Genomic DNA, 18,343 nt, shown 5'->3' with positions numbered 1-18,343 from the left:
TTAGATATAGCTGAGGAAAGAATTGAACTGGCTTAATTTTGTATGGTTTTCTATTATTTTTCTTCAAATAATCCAGATAGGTGTCAATTTGAAAATGTTTACTGGGAAAATACCTAGTCCATACGAGGACAGACAGTAAACGCATAATAAACTTCATTAGGTTCTTAGCATAGCCCTACAGTTGCGACTTTCAGTGAAGCAGTCCTAAAACATGCACCCTATTTTGTGGAGGTGATCAGATTATTTTCAAAACCTCCAAAGCAAGATCTTGCCCAATTAATTACAATCCCATCTTACCTAGACGGGATTTTCTTCTGGAGGCTTTCAACTGAACCTTTTGCTTTCCAGTGACTAGATAGGGAACTTGGTGCTTTAGGAAGACTTCTTTGAATGTCTAACTTGCAAGGGTAAAATAGATGTTACTAATCTTTTAATTCATAAACCATAGTCAGATGTTTTGGAAAAATATAACAAAAAATCTAAACTTTCCTCGTGTCTCTGAATTAACTTAGGTTACAGAACTCTTTTACCCATTTTGTAAGTTCGCAAAGCCAGGGCTTTCTTCCTGTATCCTAGAAGGACTGTCTTCATGATTTTCCTCTAACTCTGAGAAGCTAATACTTAGAAATGGTTATCTAGTGTGTACTTGTGTGAGTGATTGCTCCTAGGCATTAAATCAAATGCAGATACCTAGGTATCAGAACTCAGTTGAAATAAACATCTCTAGAAGGCATAAAGCTCTGCCAGGAAAAGCTGGTTAATTGATAACTCCCATAACAACTGAGGATTTCACAGCAGGTAAGCTTTTATCTTAATGTTTAGTTCAGTTACGAATGTATTCAGTACTTATATTAGTATTCTTGTTTTTAAGAAACACAGGTAGGAAATATGCATGTTTGAAAACAACCTTTCAAAGAAATAAGACTGTGGGCATTGGTTGATCAAATGTAAAACAGTCAAACAACAGCAGCCAGCCAGTATGTTCTGTGTACCCAATCATTCTACATAAACTAACCCTGTTTAAAAAAAAAAAAAAAAAAAGCATTTTCCATTCATTTTGCATATGCTTAACTGTTTTCAGCTATAATTAATTATCATGTCATGCAAACTAAATCTCAATAGACTATCATGACTGCCAAATATAGTACAAATTGCCATGAAAATATATAATTCCGAAAATTATTTATACTGGTTCATAGTAAATGCCATGTTGTTGTTAAAGTTGAAAATAGTGATGCCTGAAAATAAGCTTTACTATTTTACAAAACCATCTTATTCTCAGTAGTCTATTATGTTCATAGAGTTTCTGTAACTACAGTAAAGCCTGCAACATCCATGCAGAAATGAAGAAAGATTTCTTCTTCCAAAAAATAAAAAAGACACCATTTCCTTTAAACTACAGTGTCAATTTTCTTTTTCTACTTGTTTAACAGGCCAAGATCCATGCAAAAGCAATCCCTGCCTTAATGGTGGTACCTGTTATCCACGTGGTTCATTTTACATCTGTACATGTTTACCAGGTTTCAACGGCGAGCAGTGTGAATTAGGTAAGCTGATGCCATAGAGATACTGATTAAGTCTAGTATAAAGTTTTCATATGTAAGATCTGCAAAAGTGGTGTGTTTTGAAGTTGAAGAATACATAGACATTTGAAAAATTCTACAATTCTACAATGACGCCTTGCTTGAGAACCATAAAATGAAGGAGGTCCCCTTATCCCTTTTGTCTCTCCCAGTAAAGTGCATAGATGTGTATGTACACAAACATTAAGAAAATTGTAAATGAACTATATGACCTAGAATTCATAACATTAAATTCATAAATACATCAGCTAAAACCAAATAAACATTAATATTTGGGATAGTTCTTAAGAGCTTTGTGTAATTATTTGAAAGAGTGGTAAAATAAACTAATCCCGAATGTGACTGGGAAGCTGAGCACTGAATGCCAGCTTGATATTTTTTCAAGAAAATTGTACTCATCATCATAATTGTATACATCTTTGGTATAAGTTTGTATTTTGGTAACTCTTCTAGCTGAGGACCTCTTGGTCCTCAGCTGCCTGTGACATTTGTGTTTACCTGCTATGACTGGGAGCTTCAGGAGACTCACCAGTACAGTTCAGAATAACTAGCTTTTCCTTCCATCAGCAAGCCAAAGTGCGATAGAAGTGGTAGTTTGGCTGTTTAGTGTAGAGCTGGTTTAGGCTTTTGAAAATCTGTAACTTTCATTCCCTGATAAAAACCATGGATTTTCCTGTTACACAGTTGCCTGCCAAACCTGAAAGAAAAAAACTCATGCAATGTTACTAAAATGAGTTCAACTCATAGAATCATAGAATCATTTAGGTTGGAAAACACCTTCAGGATCATCGAGTCCAACCATTAACCATGACCACTAAACCAGGTCCTGAAGTACCCTGTCCATTCGCTTTTTGAATATCTCCAGGGATGGTGACTCAACCACTTCCCTGGGCAGCCCATTCCAATGTTTGACAACCCTCTCAGTAACAAAATTTTTCCTAATATCTAACCTAAATCTCCCTTGCCTCAACTTGAGGCCATTTCCTCTTTTTTGTTTTTTTTTTTTTTTTCTCTTTTTTTTTCTTCTTTTTTTCCAGGAACCTCCTAGATTTTTTAGTCACTGCTGTGTTGTATTTCCAGCGGATGTCTGGAAAGTTAAAGTCCGCCACAAGGACAAGGGCACATGATTCTGAGACTACTGCCAGCCACTTGTAGAACGATTCATCCATCTCTTCAACCTGGTCGGGTGGTCTATAACAGACTCCTGGCACAATATCTGTCTTATTGGCTTTCCCTCTCATCCTCACCCATAAGCACTCCATCTTGTCATCAGAATCATGTAGCTCTGGACAGTCAAAACATTCCCTAACACAGAGAGCCACCCCAGCACCTCTTCTACCTTGCCTATCCCTTCTGAAGAGCTTGTAGCCATCCATTGCAGCACTCCAGTCATGGGAGTCATCCCACCATGTTTCCGTGGTGGCGACTAAGTCATATCTATCCTGCTGCATGATGGCTTCCAGCTTCTCCTGTTTATTGCCCATGCTGCGTGTGTTGGCATAGATGCATTTGAGCTGGGTTATTGAATCCACCCCTAGCATCGGCATGCTGCCCCCAGGCTCATGTCTGGTGCACCTAGTTTTATCCCTTACCCCCTTCGAACCTAGTTTAAAGAACTCATCATGTATAGCTTGGGAGAAAAAACCCAACCCCCTCCAAAGGTTGATATCAGTGCAGCACAATTGTCAGGATTACTATGGTTTTATTTGTGTTCAGCAAGACAGTATATGATTAAAAAAATAATTAGCCAGTGCTTTTGTCTGCTTTCCTAGCTCATGTTGATGAGTTGCTAATTCCCTAGTGGGTTGCTGCTGGTAGATATCAAGTTTTAGATGTTGCATCTTAAATCTTCTTCTTTGTCAGGGAATATGGCATGGACTGGTTGCAAACCAGAGGTCAGAGATAATAATTTTCTCTCTTTTTTTCAGATTATAAAATAATAATCTGGCCACTTCTTGCCCACTAAAACTCTTAGTGGCTTATTAACAAATTGGAGTGGGACACTCCATGGCCAGTCACCGTATAGAAATATGTTCTGTGGTGCTTAAGAAAGTAAACCTCAGCATTTTTAGCCCTGGATTCAGGAATAGTCTGTATATGAGGCATAAAACATTGATTTGAGAGCTTTCCAAATGACTGGAACAAATAAGACCTAGCATAAAATTTGAACAGAAGTAATTATTTAAATAAAAGTATCTTTAAAAAGTCTTTCAGGTGATGCAGCAATTATTCCTAGATTTGCACAACTGCTTGTTGGTTTGTAGATGTGTTTAACTTCTCTCTTATACTTTAATAGTCAAACACTACCAGCAGTTCACTTCAGACTAAGATGTTTGCAAACTCTGCATTGAAGTTTATGCTGTGATTGTTTCAGAGGAACAGCACTCATTAGAAAACACCATATGATCTTTATAAGGAGACATAATAGCTTATAACCTGTGCAAATACATGCACAAAATAATTGTATTAAATGAACTAGTGCTCCAATTTAAAAGGCAAAGACAAGGTGTTTTAGCAGCCAGAAGAGCAGGGGAGAGAAATGTTATTTGTTTACTCTAGAACCATAGGCTTAGCAGTAAACTTGTGCATGACTATGAATGTTACTATCTGACTGGTCATTTAGTGAGATTGTCTTTATGATGCTTTGTCCTTACCTTGATAAGATTAGACAAGGATGAAATGAGAAATGCAAACCAATAAGATGCTAGGGCATGCTGCTTTGCAGACTGAAATTAGCAGTCTGTTTGATGGTATATTATAAGATTTCCAATATTTGAGATTTGTGAAGATATTTGAGGTCTCCAATACTTGATGAGAATTTTTTGTGCCATGGTCACACACTTAAGTCAAATTTTCTTCCAGTACAGGAAAATACTACACACTGCACAGCATCACTTCTTTCTCAGCTACAAAATGAGGAATTGAAGGTCTAGATTTTAGAAATTAACTCAGGAGTTAGAGTGCAGGATATAAAATTGTGGGTCAGTAATGTCACATTTCCTGAGGAAACTGCTTCTTGGCGTCTGGATAAAGAGAAAGGAAGGTTGTGTGTAGTGAAATCAGTTACCATGCAAATAAACTGGTCATTTGGATCTTTTGCAATACTTCATTCTTCTGGATTGAACTGGTCCTAGTAATAAGTATGACTAAGGCTGAAGAACATTTCCCTTCTAGGAGGTGGGTGGATTTTAAAAACACTTTTATCTGTATGTTGTAGATATCGATGAATGCCAGTCTAACCCATGCCGGAATGGAGCCACGTGTATAGATGGCCTCAATACCTTTACTTGCTTGTGTCTGCCAAGCTATGTAGGTGCTCTCTGTGAACAAGGTAAGGTGTGTTCTTTAATCTATGGTGATCAAGGTCATCTGTTTCCATTTCAAGACCCTTCTGGAGCAACTAGGCAAAGCCTCCTAAAATTGAGAGGATGGAAGAAACTGTCAAAATCTGTGGGAAGTCATCAGCGATGAGGAGAGGTTATAATTTTTGAGTGTGTTAGACTCCCATAATTTGTGGCTCAGGACTTCTTGTTTGTTAAATCTGCAGATCTTTTGCAGATGGATGAAAGCAAACTCTATCCACATGCTAACCTGACTAGAAGTCACATTACTGCTGTACCAAATATAAACTGATATATTGGGCAGTTTCTGTATCAAAATAACAACAGCTGTATAGTTTTCAGGTGATTCCAAGGCAAGTACAGCCTGCTTATATTGGCTTGCAAATGATGGGGAAGACACATACTGAGTTTCTCTTATTACTGTAGTGATGCTTATGGGTTAATGAGTGGGAACAGAGTTACTCTCTGACCAAGCTTCTGTCCTAAAAAATTATATACAGTATGAGAGACATATCAGAACCAGTAACTTCCAAGTATTGCTGGAAAGTAGCAATAATCTACTGAACATGCCAGATTACCCATCCACTGGGAACCATAGCCTTTACAACTTCACCCCAGAATTTTCAAACTGATTTGTTCTGTAATTATTTTAGGAATAGTAGGTGCAGGATCACAATTACAAAGAAGTTGTAAAAAGCTTTCTAAACTGGACAACTGAAATGAGATTAAACATCCAGGTCTCCGTAATTGTTAGAACATAGCTTGCAAGAAATCCCACTGTATTTACAAGAAATACTGACAGTGCAAGATGCTTACTCAGTATGTGCATGTAAGAGGAGGAATAGGGTAACAAAATCTGTTTTGTCAGTAAAATTCATGAAGGCATTTCCATGGGAAAAATAAGTGGTGTTTTAAGGTGTACTTCCTAAAGCTTATGAAAATATTTTTCTTTTTCTTCAGCTGAATGGTTTTGGTCACAGGTGAATGAACTAGGCCTTTGTATTTGTTTAATTAATACTGTGTTATTTTCCTGTTTGTTTCTCATCTTCAGTGAAAGGCAGTTTGCAAACTCTTCTAGCTCAACCTATACAGATTTGTTTGTCAGAGCTGAAAACTCTCAAAACTGACCAGCTCCAGCACTTTTCACTGTTTAAATTTTTCTGTAGTCTGGCTAACCCTGCAATTTGAAAAGACTTTCTGAATCTGTTCTCCAAAATTACAAGTTGACAGTGTTTTCACAACAAAAGAAATAAATCTCACTCTCTTCCTCCTCCCCTTCATTGCAGCAAATCCATAGTAGCGAGTGGCTCTGAGTACCGTGGTAGCTTTGAGCTGCTTTTTATGACCAACCTGAGAGCACATTTTAGGTGGTTAATGGGAACATTTCCTAGTTTGTCAATCAGAACCAGAGCCCTGCTCACTCAGCTTTGGAATTTAAATTTCCTCCACTTAAAGTCCTGCAGTGGTTTGGGACTTGGGAAAAGCATTTAGTGCCAAATTTCCACTCCACCAGACAAAATAAAACTGTGTTGGCAACTCAGACACACTTGTCTGGCAAGCAGGCTTTATTTCAAGGCACCAGTCCTGACCTCACTAGATTTAAAGACCAGCCAGAACGACAGAATGTGTACCTCGGTACCACAGGAAAGGTGGAGTTGAGCACACCGAGATTATATTTCATTACTGTTTTTTTTTTCCCTCCAATATATACTATTCATTTTAGAAAGCTTTGAAAAAAGTCAGGCTGAAGGCCTTTCTTAGGCATGGTGCTGAGTATTCAAAATGCTGTGGAAGGGAATGGAAGCAGTGAGTGTACATTGCCTCTGGAAAAGAAGCTCAAAGTAGGAGACAACTCCACCGTGTCCTTGTCCCATGACACTGGTACAGAAAAAACTTAGAGCTCAGAATTTCACCCAAATGCTAGGAGGCGATGTGACCAGAGGACAGTGCAGCTGCACATCAGGCAGCTCCGGCAGGTGGTAGAAGTTAGAGGAGCCTTCAGGGTGATCTAACCTAGGGTGAGGGAAATCAATCCTGAGACTCAGTGAGCTGTAATTGGCTCCCTGACAGCCGTTTTTCTTGCCAGGTGGAAACAGTTCAGCAGACAATCTGAGCCCAGGAACTTCTTCCTGAAGAGAGCTAAAGTTGTCTGATGTTAGAAATAGAGCAGCTGAGGCTGTTTCCTTTTTAAACTAGATTGGTGGCTCAGTAAGCCAGCATCGCTTCTGGTTCAGACTAGATTAAAAGTGAGTGGAGTACTCTGTTAGATAATACTCTCTTTTGCCCACAACATGTATCTTTTCAAAGTACAGATGCATATTCTGCATGCCACTTGGTGACCTTTGAACATCACTTCTGAAAATGCAGAAATATGACAAAAACACTTTATCAAAGGGTGACTGCAGGCTACAGTAGATCTTCATGTGAGTTTTACCCTGGGGGAGCCATCAGTCTTTCCATTGTTATCCTGCTGTGAAAAGCCCTTATGAGTACTCTCCATGTCCAGATAAATGAGCCCAGAGCTCAGATCTTCCCAATTTGTTGCCTGAAGTGTTGCTTTGCAAGCTCCATGTTTGAGGAAAGAGGAGAGGAGGGTTATTTGATACCCTGTTTCATACTGGGCTGGTGGAACCAACTGTAGAGAGTAGTCCTCAGGGACCAGTGGGATGTGTGAAAGTCTGTGGCTGTTGTGGCATTATCTGGCCATCTGTATTTGTGGTGAGGAGTACCTTCCTTCACGAATAGTTACATGGGAAACAACAAAATGATAGACTTGCAATTTGAACCTCAATTTCAAGAATAAGTGTTCTTTATGAGGACTGGACAAGAACCTATTTAAATTTTCTGCTTCCTTTTCTTTTTCTCCTTTTGCTATTCTAACTGGTGTCTACCTGCTTTCAAGGAATTGTGTTGTGTTTTAAACTTAAGGTTTGGATTTCTCCACTGCAGGATCTCTGCAGGAGCACCTAGGCTAGCCTGTTTACCAAATGCAGCTGCATGCATGGACCTGTGTGCCAAAACGGCATATATCTGTTTGTTACGGGATGTGCCTCCTTGGGATAATAAAACCAGCTGTTGCCTTCCAGGTTCTGAAAATAAAACAACTGGGTTTTTTAATCATCATATCAGGAACAATGTTTTTTTATAACCCAATTTCATTGTTTAAATGTCTGTGACTACTCTGGTCTCATTTGATTCACTTTGTTCCCAGGGCTTGGTAGCTTGGGATGGAAGTATTTGAGAAGGGATCAGTGCAAAGATACTTTCTGAAAACAGATGGTCTCTAACTGATGTCTTTCAGCTGAGAAGAGATTATTTTGAATGTTTACCAGAGAAATGGTTTCTCCTCAAGATGTGTGGGCTAATGGGCCTCAGACTTTTGTTCATTAGCTGAAGGCAGGCAGTAACAGATAAAATTCACAGCTGAGTAAAACTCTCATTATATTTTAGTACCTGTGTTTCTTTATTTTCTTTAAGCCTCTTATGGAATTTCTTTAAAGACAAGGCACCTATTGTCAGCAGCTTATTGCAGCTGTTGAAAAAGCGGTAGCTATCTATGTATTAAACCTACAGAGAACTTTTTTTTTAAATGCAGAGTTTAGAGATGTTGGTATACATATACAATTGCAGTTACAGAGAACAGAAGCTGTGTAAGTAACATCTTGCACACATCACTGAAAAGGCCTGTAAATTGTCATAAATCTTAAGTCTAGTGAGACAACTTTTAAAACACCATAAATATGGCAAGCAGTGTTTCAGTCTTTCCATCACATTCTGGAATAAGGTTACAGAAAGCTGTGATTACCTCCCTGGATAAGTATACAATGAACATGGAGTATTGTATCCAATAAGTGCTTGCACATACTTTGCTCACAGGTGATTGGGTCAGAAAATGTACAGCCACCTGCAATTAGACTTTACTGGTTCAGTAAAGGCATTAATAACTTATACCTATATGGAGGCCTTATCTTTGTGTCACCCTTTCAGCTTTTTTAATGTAGTAAGATACACACACTCAGGACAAAACACTGCAGAGACAGAACAGTCCCTACATTTTTACTTGCGTGGTTTGCATTTTTCATCCTCTAGCCTTCTGACTCTCCATTTCCACATTCCTTTCTCCCCTCTTCTCATTAACTTCTTCTCTCAACCCCCCCCCCCCCCCAAATCCAAACCAAAACCCAAATCTTCTCTTTCCCATTCTAAAAATCATACGTATTTTATAGTCATCATCCATGTCTCTTTCTCTCTTTGTAGATTTGGGCTACAAACAGGTGCAGAAGAAGTTATTCAACTTTTCCCTTTTGGAAAAAAACATGCCATTTTGGATAAGAGGGAGTTTTATGTGCACGGCAGTGCAGGCATTTCAACTAAGAGTACCTATGTCACTGTTCCGCGCCCTCTACCTTACGACAAGAAATTTTGTTATTTATGATTCATGCTCAGGCCATTATTGCTCATTCTTTAAACCCAGTCTTCCAGGTTTTGTGTTTTCAAGCATCTTTGCCTCCTCCATGTGCCTTTCAGCAGATCTTCTCTTAAATCGTGCACTTCTTCCCTAGCAGAGGCCAGAAAAGGCTTGATTAGAATAGCCTGGAAATGCTCTCTGGCCACAATTTTCTCAGCATGCAATGCTGATTGTTATTATCTGACTTCTTTCCTGTGGGACAAGGGTGTACCTGAACAAGATGAATAATAAAATCTTAAGTGCCTTCACAAAGGACATAGCACTGTTAGTCAGCATTGTGTGGTTAAACAAATATTCTAGAAAGCCAAAGGCAGACTAAACTTTAAAATGGCCTAGATGCCAGAGATTAAAGCTGTATCTGCAGCCTGGTCCTCATACAGAATACAAAGAGGGAAAAGATAAAAAACTAACAAGTTGGTAGTATAGATTACATTCCTTTTTCATAGCTGGGATTACACAAGGCACAAGCAGTTTTCTACAGCTTAACCTGTTGAAAATAGAAGAGGCGTAATCAGTGTAAGCCTTTGTGTTGGGTAGATTTATGTCTGTAGTGATGACTTTTAGAAAATTATTTTGATAGCATACTCCTAAGACAATGACAGCTCTGTTATCAGTGTTGCCAGGAATTGTCAGAGAAATTCTGATAAACCTCCGAAGTGATATGTTTGCACATTTAAATCCATTTATGTATGTGTAAACTCTAGTTTTTATCTTGGAAGATTTAAATACTTTTTTTAAAAAATAGACATTTTGGTGCTTCAGGATGTGAATGGCCTTTTCCTGCTATGAATTAAGAAACAGCCTTCTGTTGTGAAAAAATTATTCCACAGTTGTCTTTCAGGTCGTAGCTGTTCAAACCTAAGAAATATCATACTTAAAGAATTTGCAGTTGTATGTCGTTAGCATATACTGTAATATCTGGCTTTTTCTGTACTAATGCAAAAAGATCCCCTTTGGCCAAAGCATGTTATTGACTATTGACTATATTGGCTCAGTGAATATAAATCCAATTTCATACCCAGAACATATCTATACCTTTGGAAATGCCAGACAGTTGCTTTCAGGCAGATTTGTTTAGGGGTTGGTAAAATTTGGTGGGAAGTGGCAAATTTCTGTTTGGTGGGTGGGGTGGGGAAGGCCAAACTTTGTGTTTCAGTTCTTCAACATCCTGCAGCTGAGCTCTTTCAGGGTGAGCCATTATGTACTTAGATAGCTGGAACTGGCTGTAGTCAGAACAAGCTGTAATCTTGTGCTGAAGTGTCCTTTATGATGCCATTTCATCTGCCGTAACACAAAACAGTCTGAGTTTTCCCTATTATTTCTCCCATTCCTTCCTAAAACTCTTCTCAGTGGCAAGTTCTTCCGATCATCAAGCACAGCTCAGACACATTCAAGCATCATATTTGTTAGTCCAATCTTATTAATACTGATTTTTGTCTGTGATTTGTTCCTGCAGTGTTGATGCAGAAGCAAACTTGGAACGCAAACTTTGTTGGTTCTTGCTATCTGTTCTGTTTACAGCTGCCTAACCTTGACAAAATAATTAATGCCAAGTCCATGGATTGTTACTGTTCCAGGGCTTGTGTTTATTTATTTCTCTTTAGATGGAAGGATATACTGGCTGATGTAAACTTCTGTCTATTATGCATTCTTATCAGTACCATCCCTCATACAAGCACAGACAATGTGCATTTCATTATTTTGTATTTCAGTTTTACAGCCTTCCTTAGAAACTGATGCCTAAAGTTTATTAAGTTAGACTTTGTCAAGGAAGATGGGTTTTAGAGGAGGATTTGGAGGGGTAAGTTCAGAAAGATAATACTTCAGCTTTTCATCTGTGGACTGAACAATCAAAAGCACTTTCCTTCATATTATTTTCAGTTATTTGTTTCCTCCAAACCAAGGTAATTCAGAACAGTCACTCAAAGAACTGTTTGTCCTTGCAAGTAAAAATTCCCATCCCCACATACAGACTCAGAAAACTGAGATGAAATTTAGTCTAACTGCAGTCCAATATCCAGACATTTCATTCATCAAGAGTTATGGACTGAAGATGTCCTCCTGAGATTGTCCAAATACAGCACAATTTGACCAGTGGAAGCTCACAAAGTTGCCAGTTGCAATTATACACCTTACATAAGTAATATTTTTGCAGCTTGTACTGGGTAAACAGAAGTACCTGAAAATGTAATGAGGTCTCAAGGATGAGTGTTGATTGTTTGCATTTGTACTGCTTAACAGGTGGGTATCTCCTTGAACTTCTGCCCTGAAGAAAATCTATCTGCTTGCATGAAACATGCCTGTGTTTCATGCCCATTGACAGAGATGTGATTTATTTCTTTGTCACAGACACAGAGACCTGTGATTATGGCTGGCACAAGTTCCAAGGACAGTGCTACAAATACTTTGCCCATCGGCGTACGTGGGACACAGCTGAAAGGGAATGCCGTCTCCAGGGAGCACACTTGACAAGCATCTTGTCTCATGAGGAGCAGATCTTCGTGAACCGTATGTACTGTTAGGATTCCTCTAAGCAAGAGTGGGCACTGAGGGTTCAAAGCTGGTGAAATATCCTGTTGACTCAGCTTTTATATCTCCATCTTAAAATATAATTTTAGAATGTTTAAAAGGCACACTTTGTGTTCTTCATGTTTATTTCTGCAGTGAATGCAAGTTCCCTGTAACTATTAAGTTATTATTTGTTACATAGCAAATACTTTGTTTTTGAGGACGAGAACGGGAACTGGTTTTTTGGCATTGGAAATTGCTGAAACACCTTTTTCTGGAGGTGTTAGATTTTTTGTGCACCTGACATCAACGACCAAGCCCCCATATATTATGTTAGGTAGGCATAAAGAAATAGTTCCTGTATGTTGTGTTACCCAATTTAGACAACACTGGTCACAGCCTAATCAAAACTTTAAAAACATAGATTAAAATACATACTTTTATTATTTTAATCTTTTTTGCTTTTTTTCCTCCCCATCATATGCTCTCAGATAAGAAACTAATCTGTTTTCTTTGGGAGACACCATCAGGAGGGAAGAGACATGATTGTTTAAAACTGTAGCTGAGAATCTGCGTATTTATAGACATCCCAAATTAAAACCGAAAAGCTGAAAACCAGCCTGTAAATAGTTGTTTGCATAATGAGTAGAAGAATCTTAAGAACAGGATGTCTGATTCAGTCTGTGCAAATTCTTCTTATTTTCTTTGGTGAAATCTCTTCCATTTATGGGAAGGTTAATAAAAATATCCTTCTGGTTCCTTAGGTATTGGGCATGACTACCAGTGGATTGGCCTCAATGACAAGATGTTTGAGCGTGATTTCCGCTGGACTGATGGTAGCCCACTGGTAAGATGCCTTTGAAATGAAATCACTCATTCATTTCTTTTTGTGGTGGCTTATCAAATTCCCACCACCAATGAGGGAAGCTTCGTGAAAAGATGTAGTCACTAAATATGCACCCATGCAAACAGCCAGCAAACTCTTGTTTTGGGATAACTACTATTTTGTGGTGTAGTTCTAAAATCTTATTCTTAGTTCTTTTTATTGTATATGTGGGAGCTCTCAAAGCTTCCAAACAGAAGAACTCAAAAAGTCTAAGACTGTAATTTAAGGGTCTCTGCAGGAGCTGGTTTGTTCTCTTCTGGTCTTACACAAGCACACATGTGGCAGTTCTCCTCTCCCTTCTGTATATGAAGCAGAATGCATTTTTGGGGTGAGAACATGGCATTCAAGCTCTTGTGTTCGCTGGATCTGTGAGAGTGCACAAAGGAGCCTCGAAAGTGTTGTTGGAGATTGCTTCTAGTCTGTATGGCAGCTCTACAGCTAGGATAGAGAAGCAGTGATCCTTAGATGGTTCAGGAGGCCTGTAACCAATAATCTGTCCATAAAATTTTAAGATGCTGTTGATACCTCTATTGCCTTAAAACAAGAAGGAAAATCAGCAGAAGGAGAGGGAGAACACTCTCTACCTACATTTAACTAACCTAAATCAAAGACCTAATGGATACAGGAAATGATTGAGCTCTTTCCAATTTGAAACAGTCTCTTGTAGAAGGGACAGGTGATTTATTGCTGTTTAACACCTATTGAAGAACATTACATTAAAAAACCCCAAACTGGTTATGCTTATTATTTTCCTTTCCAGTTGTGAATTCTTAAAGCAGAAAGCATCTGGACACATGTATGCACATGCTCACACATGCATGCAATGATCATTGCTGCATACCATGTGGCTACAACTTATGTAGAAAGACACCCGGGGCAAAGCAGGTTTCATTTATTACCATTTCATTAAATAACTAGAGGTTTAAAATCCTCTAAAATGACTTGTAAATCAGCCATTTCTTGGGGAAACTGCCATGTGTGGCAGGTGACAGCACAGGGAGTAAGAAAAAGATAATGAAACGTTTTGTTTCCTGACTGATTGCTCAGTGTATCTGCAGTGGTACCAATGCACCCATTTGTGCTCGGAGCCACAAAGTCTTGCAGAATGTAAGCAGAAGGGTTTCATTTCATCTTTTTCTCTCGCCTGTCCTCATGTATTTTTGGGCGCACAAGATGTGCCATGGCCTTGAACTTTACTCATTCTGGGTGAGTTCATTCTCTGTCTCCTGATGTGGCTTCTTACACCTCACTGACGGTAACAGGCACCCTCTGAGGTTGTTTCAGGTTGGTTGGATCTCAGGGGTGGTCCAGGCTGTCTGCAGTGGCTGGTCAAGGATCTTACACTTTACTAAGGGATCTAAAGTTAGGTGAGATAAATTTGGGCATAAATGTAGTGCCTGAGGGGGCAGCCCATCTAACACTAGGAAGTGTAAACCAAGATATACACTTATATATTCCAAAGACAAGTTTGGTATGTCACTGAATGATGAATTCAAGGAAATTAAAATTGGGGCTGAGATTCTCTTTCTTTATTTCAGGCTACTGGGCAAATGTGGTATTACATTTTTACTTTAATTTTCAATTTTAAGAAACAAAGATATCCTAGGAACAGAATAAGACCATCTGCCCAACAGATTTATCTTTTTATTGATCTTTTTTCCACTTTATTTTTCTTTTCTTTTTAACAACTTCCCTCTGTCTCTTCCTTCAGAAACAATTTAGGTGTCTCTTGAAATCATTTATGTTCATTGCTTCAATAGGTTTCCCTCATAACTTATTCCATATGGTTTCTGGGTACCATGGTTCTGAGCAGCTTCATCATTTGCTCCTTTTCCCTAGTTTTTAACTTATTTTTCTTACTTTCTAATCACTCTTCTTTTCTAGTAATTAATAGGAACAATAACATAATTAAATACATGAATCAAATGTATTTCCCTGATGAATGTCTTAAAATTCCAATGAATTTGAATACTAAATCAAAAAATTACTTCATTTATATATTTGCAGGTGAACAGCAGTCATGATAGTGTTAAATGCATTAATATAATTTATGATCATAAAAATCAGCATTATTACATCAACACTCAGGTTCTAACATGAGTTCTGAGATAAGAGCTAGCTCTTGCATATAGCCAAAATATAAATAGCCTTCTTGTGTTTTACGTATCAGGGTGCATCTGTAATTCAGCTGTTTCTAGCTTTGTTGTCCAGCTCCATGCTTTCTCCAAGACAATATTATCTATCTACAGTTCTATTCAACACTTCTGGCATAAAGGACAATTTCTCAAATCTGGTGAGGATTCCTCTGATATAAGAGTTTTCTTGGATATACTATCAGAAAAGTCACTCCAGCTCTTAGATAGACTGTGCATCTACAATTGACATACATTCATCTTTATTTTGATACTTGTTTGAATTTTCTGCCAATAACAGCCTGGTTTAATTTGAAAAACATGCTTACATGATTTTATTAGGTTTTGGATTAAAAAAAAAAAGTTCTGATGCTTGGTAGACTTAAAAGAAAAAGCAAATGAACAGCAACAGCAAGACATATTGTGGATGGAATTGTTGGTGCAGTGCTGCAGTTGACCCAGTACTGCCCAGATGAAATAGCTGTGATATATTTTAGTGATTTCTCTTTCACATGAGTTTTCTTTCTGAACCAAAAAAAAGCCCCTAGAATTGGGAATCATTGAACCACAGGCTCTACGATGGGAGATTATGGAATAAGTTTGAATTACTTTGGTACTCATTTTCCAAGGATATAAGGAAACCCACAACTTAAATACTCAGTATGTTGAAAGGAACTCTTTTGCCAGGTGTTGGCATGTATTTTATTAGCAATTTCTGGAAAAAGGATCAAATACCTTTTTTTTTCTTTGCATCTAAAAGGTATTTCAACCAATGAGTTCAATGGAAGGAAATCAGCCATTTTTTGACATTTTCAGCTCATGCCAAATTGTGTTTTTCCAGTTTTTTAAGCTGAAGCTAAGTGCCAGTCACCATTAAAAATGATAGCTGGACAAAGCACGTACATGAGTTCCTTAGTGAAAACCAACAAGCGTACTTCCAAGTGCACTGCACTTTGTTTCTAACTACAGTGAACTATTAAATACACATGCCTACCCTTAGCTATTTTTTGTGGACATCATAGCCATATGCAGCACTGCCATATAAATCTTGTGCTCTCTGACTTCCATTGGCTACCAAAATACAGGGGGGCTTTTTTTGAGCACAATTCTTGTCTCTCCATGTGAGATGAGGGTGATAAACTCACCTTTGCGATTGGCGTAGTAATGTGAGAAAGCTTAAATTCTCAGATGAGGTTGTGGGAATTTTCCTTACCTCATCAATCAGTGGATCATAGTTTTGCCAATCAAATAAGCGAGGGCCATTCAGTTTTCTGTGCAGTGTCCGGGTGAGATCAGTTCATGATCCTTCACTGGGATGGGAGGTTGGTTTGTTTTTTAAGGTGCGTGGGACAAAGTAACCAAGATTTTTAAAAAGTGAGCATATAGAATTAAGGTTCTTATTAGGAAACCTACACTGAACCTAGAATACCCTTGACAGGCCCACAGCCCTACTGAAAACAGGGGCAATTATTTAGGGGCCTAGTAGTGGAGTAAGTATAGTCAGCCTATTTAGATATCTTGCCATTCTTTTTTTAACTCCTATAGAAAATACTGGCTGCTAGCAATTCATCAAAAAGAGCAGCAGTCAAAAAAGCCCCTCTATTCCTGTGCATGTTTTTCAGATATCAACTGGAATTTCTGTTTAACTTGCAAAAATAATGCCAGTAAACAAGTATTGGAATAAATGAAGTGTGATCTTGTAAATACATGCTCTGATTCTCAGAGTTCTTCAAGGAAAATGTTGATGTCTTGAATAGCAAAGCAAGTACAGTCTGATTCAGTGAGAAAGCAAGGAATAGTACTTAAAACTTTTTGGTCCACATGACATTTGTCCATATCTGTATTGAGTCTACCTGTTTTCCATAACAAGAGCTTTTAAGACAAGGAAAATTATCCTAACAAAATAGAAATGGGCACATTCCTAAATCATAGTATTATAGGCTCTGTTCTTGCAAACAAAACTTGGGGAGGCTTTTTGATCTACCTCACTGAAGTGTTTGATGCATAGTTATCTGTGTGCTTTCAGGGGATTTTTGCAGGCTTATTTCTTAACCGTGAAGTTTTTTTTAATGTAAAACTGCTCAGCAGTTTCCTGCTTTTCAGGCAAAATGTCATAATCTTATGCAATAGATTGGGTTGTGTAGGTAAAGTCTCATCATCTCCCAGTAAAAAGATACCTTTTCAGCATGCTGTACCCACTACATCTCAAACACATACTGAGCTTGAAAAGTGCAAAATAACATGATTGAAGTAGTTGGGTCATACCTCTCATGCCCTTAAGTTTAATTGTCAGTCCACGTGCTACTTTTCCATAAAGAAATTACTTTCCAGGTAACTGATATTTCATTATATTGTATTTTATTGTCCAGGACAATTTGCTTACATTTGTCTTTTTTGCAATATCTTTAAAAAAACAAATTGGGAGCTTATTGGCTAAGGTCAGAGAATGTCTTCAAAGAAGCTCCTTGGCTAAGCTTAGGCTACCTTGTTCAACAAGCAGAACAAAATAAGCTATAATTATACTAAACTGTGGAATCCACTACTGACCATCCATATGAATCTGATTTGTTCTGATTTTATGTACTGTATCTGTATGACAGGAAGCTATCTTTTCTCATCTACAGTGTGTTCCTGCTCTGTCTCTCTGTTCTCTTTTCTTTTTTCTGTTTTTGAAAGAAAGAATTTTTCAGTGTTTCCAGTGGTTGGTAGAGGTGGATTCATGTTCTGGACCTGATGGGCCACATGAAGAACACTTTGGCAGCAGCAACCATTCCCTTTTTATATCAAGGGAAAATTGTTGATTTCAGCTGTGTTAGTACAGCATAAAAAGTGAATGCTCTTTCAGGAAACCTAGATCCTCACTCGTGGTGCAAGTTCAGTGAGAGCTGGAGATTAGGGGCCACTGCCACAACCATGGACTTGGAATACCAGCAACATCTGAGATAGCATGGGCCAGTAGGAAGGGAATTTGTAAGCTGCAAACTTTGGCATATCTGCCTGGTCCCTAACTTCAGGTAATTTGTTTCAAAGGTGAAGGTAGTGAGAGCAGGTATTGAAGTGTGTTCAGAGAACTCACAGCACCCCAACATTTTTAAAGCTTCATTATTCATTACTTCCTTAAAATAAAGCCAATTTCTGCTCAAGACATTTCAGGTATGATTACATTGACAGATGGAAGAGGCAGAAGAAAATAATATAGTATTTTAAAGAGCATGTTTCATTAGCTCTGCTGTTCTTCTATTGCAGTGTAGTTAAAGGGCTGTTCTGTTGGCATTTGGTATGGGAAAGCATTCTTTTTCCTCTGATTTACATTCTACATGGGAATGAAGATGGCTATATGTAACTGTTTACATTTAAAAAATTACAGAATTAAAATTTTTCCTGTACTTTTCTGTAGACTTTTCTCCCAGCATTTCTGTGATAGT

The 18,343-nt window shown here is 38.2% G+C and overlaps 1 protein-coding gene across 4 annotated transcripts in view; it reads left to right on the top strand.

Annotated features, from left to right (window-relative positions):
- Positions 1-18,343, top strand: part of VCAN (versican) — a 108,714-nt gene that overhangs the window by 81,152 nt on the left and 9,219 nt on the right. For all 4 annotated transcript variants that reach the window (XM_049794532.1, XM_049794533.1, XM_049794530.1 and 1 more), the window contains 4 exons: positions 1,434-1,547; positions 4,801-4,914; positions 11,742-11,900; positions 12,665-12,747. In XM_049794532.1, coding sequence (XP_049650489.1) covers positions 1,434-1,547; positions 4,801-4,914; positions 11,742-11,900; positions 12,665-12,747 — 470 coding nt within the window. The remainder of the gene's footprint in view (positions 1-1,433; positions 1,548-4,800; positions 4,915-11,741; positions 11,901-12,664; positions 12,748-18,343) is intronic.

This window comes from Accipiter gentilis, chromosome Z (assembly GCF_929443795.1).
Source record: "Accipiter gentilis chromosome Z, bAccGen1.1, whole genome shotgun sequence".
Lineage (NCBI taxonomy): Eukaryota > Metazoa > Chordata > Aves > Accipitriformes > Accipitridae > Astur > Astur gentilis.
The sequence above is the reverse complement of the archived record's forward strand: the minus strand, read 5'-3'. Positions and strand labels throughout refer to the sequence as shown.